Source organism: Dermacentor variabilis, chromosome 2 (assembly GCF_050947875.1).
Source record: "Dermacentor variabilis isolate Ectoservices chromosome 2, ASM5094787v1, whole genome shotgun sequence".
Classification (NCBI taxonomy): domain Eukaryota; kingdom Metazoa; phylum Arthropoda; class Arachnida; order Ixodida; family Ixodidae; genus Dermacentor; species Dermacentor variabilis.
Genome location: NC_134569.1, coordinates 159645577 through 159657332, shown reverse-complemented (window position 1 = coordinate 159657332; position 11756 = coordinate 159645577). Strand labels below are relative to the sequence as shown.

Below are 11756 nucleotides of genomic sequence, written 5' to 3'. Positions count from 1 at the left end.
TTATGACCTTCTATTTACGCCAGCTCCTCACGCGGCACTGTTTGTCCCTATATAAAAGTTTCGGCGAAGCATCCTGACTAGAAGAATAGCATTCAACAGTGCCAAGCAAGTACGACAACAAGCGGTCTCCTTATCTTGACTACACCTCACCTGAACGTAGTCCTCAGTTTCACCCCGTGCTTTTGTCATATGTTCAGAGTGAAAAAAAGTAAAAAATAGAAAAAAAAAATAATCGTCTAGTTTTATGCATTGCCCTTCTCACGAGCTTTGTGAAAATTCTGGACTTCTTTTGTGAGCTCCTTGCACTATCATTCACATACGAGGACAGTTTCGGGTCTTTTGACAACCTATGCCTTCTTCGTAAAGCCTACCGTTTCTCTAGTTTTGTTAATTCACGTTTCCCCTGATCTGGCGCCGGGGTTGAGCGTCTGTTGCATTCTGCTACTCAGCATCAGCTTGTGACTCCAATTTCCAACCGCGGCGGCAACATTTACACAGTGGAGAGACGCTCGTGTAATCTACAGTTGGCTACGCAGTAACGTTCCAGTGGTCAAAATCATTCGCGAGTCCCACGCTTTATGGCGTCTGTCCTGTAGGGAGGCTTTGAGATGCCCCACAGATCAATCACTCAAGCAATCCGTTAATCCACCAATAATTCTAGTGCGACATTTTTTCTGAACCAATATGCGTCAACTAATACCAATATAGCTCTCAATCCCCGAGAACCCTGTTTCTGTATTGCAAGATACCGCGTGGCACACGTGAGTTGTAATAACGGTAAGAACGCCGATTAAGCTGATATCGAGAAAAGAAATGTACCGATGATGCGTTTCAGTCAGCAAAACATCTACATCTTGGCCTCCTTTGGACAATCTCTGAAAATAAATATAGATGCAATCATCCTCATAGATCGATCATTCATTGCTATCGGGAATGTTCTCATCTACGGATACGTTTATGACATAATGAACAATTTGTTTAACGATTTGTTAATTATTAACGCTGTTTTCGAACAGCGATGGTCTCCGGTAACGGAATTCACCTAGCCGCGTTGCGTAAATTCGGAATTTTATTGAAAGCGGTTACAGCTCATCAACTTAGAGAAACAAGTGCAAGGAGACGTGGAAACATCAGACACTGTCACTGAAAAGCAAAATAGGCATAGCGTGCTGGCGGCCTGCAACGATTTTCTTTCAGTGGCGGGACTGACACCTTCATTACAGGTTTTGGCGGAGTGCTTACGCAAACGACGGCTGCTTCTGATCCAACGCAGTGTGTCTTTGCGTCACTCTTGCCGGAATATCGTTACCTGAAGAGGTGCTGCCGTGCTGACGGCATAAATGAAAGCCATCCAGGATGTGGCGCAACGCGGCACACGAGCCTTTATTTTAGGAAGTTGCATAGTCTGGTCAGTTTAGAAATTTCTTTTTTTTTATCCTTTTATTGTGTGGCACGTCTTTTTCCGCACAGTAGCAGGAAGCTGGGAGTTTAATCGCTAGAAGCACTGCAATTACGACTGCGAAATTATTATCCTCGGTGCATTTATACCCGCCGTGGTTGCTCAGTGGCTATGGTGTTGGGCTTCTGAGCACGAGGTCGTGGGATCGAATCCCGGCCACGGCGGCCGCATTTCGATGGGGGCGAAATGCGAAAACACCCGTGTGCTTAGATTTAGGTGCACGTTAAAGAACCCCAGGTGGTCAAAATTTTGGTAGTGCTCCACTACGGCGTGCCTCATAATCAGAAAGTGGTTTTGGCACGTAAAACCCCAAATATTATTATTATTCGGTGCATTTATAATTCCTGTAAAGAAATTGCTCAAGAAGCAGAGGTTCATTGATGCTAGAGCGAGACTTTCGTACTCCGCTCTGAATTTCGCTAATTACTGAGGTGCACCACTTTCCACTACAACATAGGCGCCATCGTGTAAAAATAAATAAAAAACAAACGTAGGCTCATTCAAAGCCGTACTTTGTAACGTGTTCTTTCCGATACTGCAGTTGTAACTGTTAAAAGGTAAATGTCATGTTAACTCGGTTTGTTCATTGATTGATTGATTGATCGATCGACCGACGAACTGACTAATTTAGTTAATAATTCGTTCATCTAATGAGTCGCTGTAGCAGTGGCGCCACAGATAAGCGGTGGCATAAAATGGCTATGAGAAATTGTGCAACTATTGGCGCCCTAAAGCATAGTTCAGATAAATATATCTGCAGAACGGGCGTTCGCAACTTCACGGGAAACAAAATCAGAACAAATGGGGCAACCACCTTCATTTTTCTCTCTTTTATTACCATGCGCTGCTGCGTGCCTACAATTCCGAAAAAGGAAAAAAATGTTATGGCGTGAACTCATAAACTTTTCTCGCTTCAAATGTGGGTTCTCCTACAAGACACACACACGCACGTGTTACTGATCTTACTGATACAAAAAAGCACATCGGTTCATTGGTGTCTTATCGACTATCGACTGGCACAGCTATTTGGTAGATTCATGCCGGCGCTCTCTCTGCGCAGCGCCACGTACGACACAACTGAAAAGTGAGCACGACCAACGTAATTATGACACGGCATAAGAGAGAACGACACCTATAGGCGTTTTTGCAGAAAACACATCGGGGTAATAAATGGTGCATGAAAGGGCAAATAACTTGGCCTCCCACCGCCAGCGTCTGTTCCTCTGTGAATCCACTAGAGTGCGCACAAAACGGCCCCATCGCCAGTCGCTGCGTAGTGCACTCTACGAAGGTGCGTTCACCGTGACGTCAAATTCGATCCCATTTCCTGCATATGGTGTTCAAACAACGTCTGCTTTCTCAGTAGTAGTTGTGTTGCTGCCACCTTTCACTGACATGGCCCCCTTTTCTTGCATGATTTCATTTATTTGTATATGTATTCCTGGATATTCAATTGTTCTTTTTTTTTTCTTTTCGAGAAATCTTTAAGTTTTCTCCTTCTTCGTTTTGACATTTTACTTCGTGTTTTCTTTTCCGAATAAAGTGTGGGTACTTGTACTCGTTACTGGAATCTAGCCTTCGCGTTATATTGCTATGAGCTCCGCCCATGGAGCTCACGCACATCCCCCAATTTCAACATAAACTTCTTTTGCAAACTTGTAATCATTACCAATTTTCATTGGCACGGCGAAGGCTCATGGTAGCCGATCATTCCTTGGTGCTTCGCGGTAGGAGAGCACTTGCAGGCGAGGACCCGACGCGTTGTAAATAGCAGAGAGTTTCTAGGCTCCGAAAGAAAACCGCTAATAGGTATATAAAAGTGCGTTTGCTGCAAAATAAATTGATACTACGAAGTAAAAAGATAACCACTACAGAGTTTCTTTGACGCCTGCTATCACCGTGTGACACTGCTATCATAACGCTATCACCGTGTAAAACACTGGGTTTTCGGCACTTATTAGGACCCTGGTGGAACGCATATGTTACTTTTAACAAACACTTGCCTTCCCACCTTTGGTGACCGGTTTTAGCCGGCTGCCGTGGCTTCTCTTAGACCTCGATCACGTCTCCTTAGGTAACCTAATAAGGGGCTTCTTGCAGTCGTTGCCGGCATCGCCTTCCGTGATACGAAGAACACGCTCAGGTTGCGAGGCAAAACGCACATGTGATTATTGCCGATGTATTCCCACGTACGAAATAGGAAATGAAGGTCTTGGGACAGCTAATTAGTGACTTCTGAAAGATCGTGAATGTCACAAAGCGCTATTGTTCGCCAAATTCACAATTTTTCTTAAGGTGCGAGCATTTTTCATTTGTTAGCGTATCATGTTCGTACTTCTGCTCTGCTTCTCTTCGACCTTATGTAAACTACTAAATAATAGGGAAGAACACCTGAAAAGTACTTTATCCAAAAGCGAATTCCTATGCTTGTGGGGATGGTCGTATGCAGACAGCTTTACGCCGTAATACGATGAGACGCCTACGTTGAAAGAAACGTTTCATCAATTGCTAGGCGAAAGAATATCGGGAAAGAAAAAAAGGAACTTAATAAGCTTAGTACATGCCTCAGCGTCTATGCCGATAAACCTGTCTGCTTTCGGCGTTGCCAAAGGAGGTAAGGCAAAAAAAATAAAAAATAAATATGAAGTAACCATACGATATTTAATAGTCGTTATTCATGCAAGCAACCCTTGGGAGAGTTACGTCCGAGTTCCCCTTTAGTAAGCGTCGTCCGAACGTGTGCGTTTGTCCTGCCAAATAAACCCAAGAAGCTTAAGCTGAGACTCACAGATGGCGCACCAATGCTGTGGCCCGATCAATTCTCAACTCCCGAGCGTTTATGGGAACGCACGGCGCTGCCGCCGGTGCCCGTGCGCGCCGCCCCAAAGAGTTCGGCGCTACGCTCCCGGACCAGAGTTCCGTGCAACGGCGATATCTCCCGCGACGAGCGCCGAGAAGAGGAATTTGCAGGAGGCGCGTTTTTCTCCTCGCGTTTTTTTTGTTCCGCTCTCCGTCTGTGAGCTCGGGAGACCCTTCATCTCTTCACGTGTCACGGTGCTATCGAATATTGGAGAAAGCGCGTGCTGAAAGTGTCGGCTTGTGGAAAGCGGTGTGTACGCTTTTTTTTTTTAATCTGTGTATGTATGCAGTGCGCGAAACTTTAAGCGTTGTCCTGCCTTGGCTCCTCGCGTGAACTCACCAGTGTGTGGCGTGGGAAATGTCGCCAGAGTGGCTGCCGGGTGGTGCGCGGGGCCAGTCATGCCCTGCAACGTGAATTCGCACTGCTGAGGATTATCGCGCTCGTTCAAGGGATACACCGGATCGTGTGGATTCGTATTTCGGCTTTCGGATCGAATTTTTTTGCGTCTCGTGTCATTTTGTTCCGGCGTCCTTTTTCATCTGCGCTTGTGTCTGGCGTCATTCACTGTACGCCATGTCGCGAAATGCATATCTTGCACGTGTACTTGGTATGGGTTCGTGAACCACGCTTTATTTTCATTTGAAAGTTTGAAAATCAGTTCAGGCAGCAGCGTGACTGTATATATCTGCCGGTCGACATTGGACGAATTTTGCGCGTTCGCATAAGCATGTAGATTGTTAGAAAAGTGCACGAGAGGCGGCAAAAAAAGTAACTCCGTTAGTCTCCTTATTGTGTTTTCTCGAACAGGTGTCATAGTTCTTAGCCCAACGGTCTTTGTACCGGGATGTAGCTGACGAGAGGACTGCAGAGAAGCCGCCCCACAGTGGCAGGCCCCCATGGGGCCTAGTGCATCGTCGTCTCGTTGTGCGCGATGGCATCAGCGTCTTCAGCGACGTGCGTTGTCGCCGCCTGCTGTGGATATCGGCCGAGCTGGACGACAACGGATATTCGCGGACCCACTTCCTCGAACTGGCGTCGGCGTCGACCGCGAGCGCTGAACACGGCGAACGTTGCGGTGCTGGCAGCGCTGGCGCTCGTCTTGGGCGCGCCGGAAGTGTCGTCGATGCATTCGAGAGGTGAGAAGGTGTCGCCTTTCTTTCGGCTGTTTCATGAAGCTTTCAGCGAGCGCTTTATTTTTTTTTTTTGTGTGTATGGCGAATTATGTGTTGCTTCGTGACGACTGCGAGGGTGAGCGCATGTACGTATAACTATACGCATGTACTTGGTAAGTCTGCTGACGCCAACTCGACTGAGTACTCATCGTCACATTTTATTTCTCCCAGTTGTCAAAGCGCATAATTTAGGCGCGTAGACTCACGACGCAGTGTTGTAAGTTCTCCATATCACATGGGTGGCCGGTATAATGAAAGAATCATATATCAATGTTATTTTCTTTCGCGCTTCGTCAATGCTCTAAGTGGCGCTGTGCCCACGAAATATCGCTGGTATCGGCCGCATGTGACGAGAAAATATGAACAGAATCAAGCGAAAAGAAGCGTAACATTACACCAGTCCTTGTTTCCTGTAAGGTGCTGAAGCGCAATCTGCTGTTTCAAGCGCATGGCGTGTGGTGGCCTCAATGCACAGAAATAGTCTTAACCATGGAAATGCATACAACATGACAGTGTGACAACTAACATTATTGAACGAACTAAAGGGGGCATTAACAGACATTGCTTGAGATGTGCCAGAGTCTGTGTGCCCACTTCTGAGACGATCCTTCTTTAGCGGCCATAATAACAGTAGGGCACACCGAGACCAAGTCGCTCATTGACATGAGTATACAACGGCAGAACTAAAGATTATACTTAAAAACATTGTCACCACTGTTTTAAGCACATTCCAGTGGGCGTAGCCGGTGCCAGCTATTCAGTAGGGACGTTTATTTGGAAGCAGAGTTCAATGCCTCGCAGCTCAAAAATAATCGGGCTGGCTTTATCTGTGAGGCAGCCCGCTGTAGGGCGCGTGAAACTTCTTTTGCGTTCTGCAAAGAATGTTTAGGCACTAGGCCACAGAAATAACCTCACCACATACACACGTTACATTTATTCACGGACTAGGTAGGTTATACGCTAATCTGGTACAGCTAGTGGGTATCTTACCGTTCTTGTAATTGCACTCTCTCCTTGATAGCAGTGGGCTCATTTCTTCTGTAAAGTATATTTTAGTACTGGGTTAAAAGTTATACCCCCTGGTGGCGCCCTAGAATGCCCTACGACATTCGAGCATGCCGCTCGGTAAGATTGTTGGGCCTTCAGCGCTTGCCTAAATCTCCTGCACTTGCACTCCATAACGCAGAGGGACACGTTCCAGCGTGGTCAAAGAGGTTGGATATCCCTCTGTCCTGCTTTCTGAGCCTCTTCACACTATTTCTGGTATATGCGTTTTGAACGCAGGGGGTCCGTCTGAGCGTCTTCACGCTATTTCTGGACTATGCGTTTTGAACGCTGGGGCCGTAGCGGAGCAATTGTGAAATTTCTGCAACAAATTTCGCGCATGGAAGGCATAACTCTTGGGGAGCACAGGTTTGAGCACGACAAATAATACCTACTATGGCATAGTAAGCTCTCTGAAGAACGAACATTCCTCCTCGGATAGAGAAACGTATATGTTGCCGAGCGACGACTCTCTTAACTGCTCGCGTCAGGATAAATTTAGCTCCGATTGCGTCGCGCGTGGCGCAAGAACGCATGTTTCTGCGCTGACCACAAATGCACGATCCAGCATTTGATTCATTTCCCTACGCAGGGATGCTAAAGTAAGGCGCGTGCCTAGTAAAGTTGGAATGATGTAGGTTTTAATCCAATAACCTGTCTTGCTATCTACGCTTTTAGCAAGTGACCTCCTCTGACCGACTCTAAGGATGTTTCTCGTAAAAAAAAAGGAAATAAAAAAGACGAATGAAATCACACCGCAAGTTATTTCCTGTGAAGTAGAACTTGCTATTAAATAACCGTAGCCAATTTTATCTCAAATTTGGTATTCGTGTATTACATCGCATAGACATCACACAAATGTTGCAAGCTTACCGTGGAACAGCATATCTGTCAGATTTCTTGAAATTTGTGATATTCGTGCCTAAAATTTGTTGCCTTTTGGATCTCTGTGTGTGGGGGGGGGGAGGGGGGAGGGTTGGCCGTGCCGCAGCGTGTGCTTGCTGACAGGAACATTCGTGTTTTCTGCCCTTACTGCTCAGTGCGAGAACTGGTGTCGTACATGCGTGGGTCTGAGAGTCAAACTTACAGAAGGTTAATCTATTCGAAAAGAAGCGCACATCACGAATAATTCGTTGCCGAGACGCAAGTGACAGAATGTGATGAAGAATGGGATGCGTGTCCACTGGGTCTACACATATCCATCACATACCGTTATGGTTGCGTTCGCTATGCAGAACATAACACCCTTACGCACGCAACGCCGTTGCGTACCCAATGGGCGCAGTGCTACGAGCGTTTATTGTTCGGAATTTCCTTGGCGTGTATCGTCCTGTGTCGTTTTGTGTATGGTGGTTTGCTTCGCGCTTATTTACTTGCGCTTACTAGCCTCGCTGTATTTCTTTCTCCTCTTTCGCCTCCTCCTTATTGACCGGAACATGTAGCAACAAACTTCACAATTTCTGCTAATGGAAGTTTTCTTTTTCACATAATATTTTTCGAACTTTTATTACGATTTAAGTTATATGAACACTCCAGGCACATTTTGTCGTCCGCACCATGAGGTTCCGTATAAACTCTTAAGTGCGATAACATCGCTGCCGCGCTCCGTATGCTGCATGTGCAAGTGAAAGCACGCGATGGCCGTCTGAATCTCGATTGCGCAAGGGTGGAAAGCAGAGAGGAAGCGCGCCGTCTTCCATCGGGCATAAGGCGCTTTGGGAAGGGGACGGGATGGCGTTTTACTCCAGTGGCTGCTGCGTATGAGGAGGGAAGATAACCGATGGTCATTAAGGGTTACGGACTGGATTCCAAGGGAAGGGAAGCGTAGCAGGTGGCGGCAGAAAGTTAGGTAGGCGGATGAGATAAAGAAGTTTGCAGGTACAACACGACCACAGTTAGCACATGACCGGGATAGTTGGAGAAGTATGGGAGAGGCCTCTGACCTGCAGTGGGCGTAACCAGGCTGATGATGATGATGATGCTGCGTGTGGCGCGGCCGCGCGTAGCCACCACGCGGGACCTACTTCAAAGCGATCTGTGCATGAGGCGAGTGCCGATAGCTCCATGCGCGCTGTGTTTTCATCGCTTAGTCAGCGTTGAAGCGAAAGGCAACACGCAGGTCAATTCGCTCGCTGATACTGCAGCGCTTTCTCGCCCCAACGTTTTGGAAGTAAGTTCGCACCGTCATCGAGTGAGGTGTGTTCACGTTTGCTTGTGCGCCAGTGACACCATGCCTGTTAATTTAGTTAGTAAACAAATGCTTAGAAATTGATATGGGCGATAAAATTAATATCCTTAATTCGTAAGGCTGTCAACTATTTTTTTGACGCAATTGATGCTTTGCAATTCGGGTGAAACTGCAACTTATTTATTATACTGTAGCCACACAACTGAGCTGTTCTTAAAGCACTCAAGAGTTCAAAGCTTATCACTATAAGAAACAGGCGTTTTGAACAGCACATTGCAAGAAACTTTGTTTGAGATATCTGTGCTTACTTCACAGAAAAATTCGATGCGCCTCACTAAATCTTTTGGTGCATTAGTATTATTGGCAGGCAATGCGAGCGAGCAGCTGTGCTCTTCAGTGTGCTGTGCTGCCTATGACCACGTCGACTGTTCGTTACCCTTTGTTTATAAGACATGATTTACGTTCCTCTATTTGGGTCATTAGCCGAGTAGTTTCTGCTGCAGTGAAGATGTTCTAAACTGAGTGACTTGCAAGCTCTCGTGAGAAAGAACTGAATATGTTATTTTACTATTTTTGTTGTTGCTTTTGCAGTGCCATGAGGTTTCTACGCATCTCAAGTTCAATGCGGGAGCGTTTGTTATACTATGTTGAAGCTCACACCCATTGTCGTGAAGTTACCGCGGGTTTCTTTTCTTCCACTTCAGTTTGGTTCTGAATTGGCGGCGGAGTTGGCTGAGTTGTACTCTGTATTAAATAATATGCCTCAAAGTTGAAGTGCAGTCGGAGAGCTTGTAGCAAAACCGAATCAAAGTTTTGAGAATCGTTGCCTAGCTACAATTTTCAGACATTTTTTTCTATTGTACCGTTGTTGTTACTGGGGGGCTAGAAATGTCAAGATTGTATACACGCTAAAAAGACGACCAAGACATTCCCGAAGGTTGCGTCATATAGAAAGAGTTTCCATATTAGTAAATGACAAGTAAGGGTCAAATCGGCGCCGCTGTTATGTGTATAACTTCTGTAATTTTAGAGCGGTCATTCATTCACAATCGTTTATACACATTTTAGTAATACTTTATTCGTTATTAAGTGGTAATATACTAAACAAAAGTATTGTATTTCACATCGTCATTGGGGATTTTTTCAGTGCTTAAAGTAGCTTTTTTTTTCTTTTTTTACTGTACCATGCAACTTGAGACGCTTCTTTCTTTTTGTGAAACTGTGTAACACAATGCACACCTGCTTTGGTCTCACTGAGACTGACAGTATTGCAAATAAGCATATAAATAAATAAATCAGTAAAAACAAGGCAACTTTATCAGCAAACCTTTCTGCTTGGGACTGCTTATATCACAGGATATATTGCGTGACGGATTAATCGACACCTGTTGTTTCATTACATTGGTGGAATAACAAGAATAAGAGGACATGAATACAGTTCCTCTAGCACCCAGAAATGCGTGACTCATCAATGTTAACATTGAGCGTTTTGACAGAGGTTTAAATACCGCCTTGCCTTTCAGTGTCGAGCAATATAGGTGCGATATGAACCGTACAACTAGGTAAACAACCTGCATGAAAATTCACTGTTGGAAATAGCTGAAATAAAGTATTGCATATATTTTCATGGAAAAATTTGTGTGGGTAAATGGTTTCAGCCATCATCAACGATATATAAATGACCTGTTGTACACGTTTCTGTGTCACCCTACTATTACGAAGAATGGATGGATGGGATGGATGGATGCAAAACTTTAATATATTACGAAGAATATGATTATATATATATATATATATATATATATATATATATATATATATATATATATATATGATATAAGAAAACAAAAAGGGCAAAGGCTAAATGCTCAGAAGAGCAGATATGAGCCAATTCTGATGGTAGACATATTATTGTCGAAGTTAACTGAGCAGCAGCAAGGACCGTTTACAAAACAAAACGTTGCGAATTCGACGTACTTCTTTGACATACTTTCTTCTTCGCGTAATTCAATATATGCCTAGCTCCAATCAAGTGGAGTTGGTTGCGTATGCAGCAGAAAATACTCATTTTCGCGCGTCGTGTTCTTGTAGCTATCAGCACCATACGATCAGTACAGCGGATTCTTACCGAAGTTCCTAGATGTACACAATTGGCTGCGGTTTGTAAAAGGAAAAGCGGGCGTAAGACATAATCAACACTGGTGAACCATGGATTTGTGGTAGAGCAACAACGTACTGCTTTTAAGTCGTATTGGCGGCATTTGTAATTACCTTAGAATATACGTAGCGGTACTCATCGCAGCATTAATTCCTGCTTATCATCACTGACTAGACTTTATATCCCTCTAATATTCTACCAATTGATGCAAGAACTACTGAGACTTCAACATGGCATCTTCCTTGGTGCTACTAGAATTTCGAACCGGTGGCTTGTTCATATTGTTACGTGTGGAAAGACACAGACGAAAGATGCTATTTACAGGCTACTTACACTGGAGTCAGGCAGCCAGGCTGACACTCGCTCGTGCCAAGGGCACCGACCAACTTCGTAACTCTCGCGGCGGCTCATCTCTTGAGCATCACTCGATGATATCGTAATATTACCCCCCCGGCGGCCAAAGGACCGTCACGGTGCTGTTAAATATCCACGGTGCATTGAGAGTTGTAGGGCTTGAGTTGAGCAACGTGGACAATGTCACTGGTTGTCACAGCGGAGGACTTAGTGTTCGTGGCTAGAACGATTTTGTAGGTGACATCGGTCACTTAGTGTATCACGCGATATGGGCCTGTGTAAAAAGAAAGCAGTTTTTCACAAAGGCCGACTTTACGCGATGGTGACCAAAGCAACACGAGGGCGCCGGGCACAAAATGGACGTCATGGTTACGGAGGTAGTAGCGTTGTTTCTGCATGCCTTGACAGACTTGCAGACGAGCACGCGCAAGTTGGCGAGCATGCATCAGCATGGAAAATTGCATCACGGGCATAATCGCTAGTTGAAGCTGTGGCGGACGGAAGCACAGTGTCCCGTGGTA

At 45.3% G+C, this 11756-nt stretch overlaps 1 protein-coding gene across 1 annotated transcript in view; it reads left to right on the top strand.

Annotated features, from left to right (window-relative positions):
- Window positions 1–4360: 4360 nt before the first annotated feature.
- LOC142572885 (neural cell adhesion molecule 2-like) overlaps window positions 4361–11756 on the top strand; it is a 297408-nt gene continuing 290012 nt past the window's right edge. Inside the window, exon 1 of the mRNA XM_075682323.1 lies at window positions 4361–5455. Coding sequence (XP_075538438.1) covers window positions 5251–5455 — 205 coding nt within the window. The 5' untranslated portion in view covers window positions 4361–5250. The remainder of the gene's footprint in view (window positions 5456–11756) is intronic.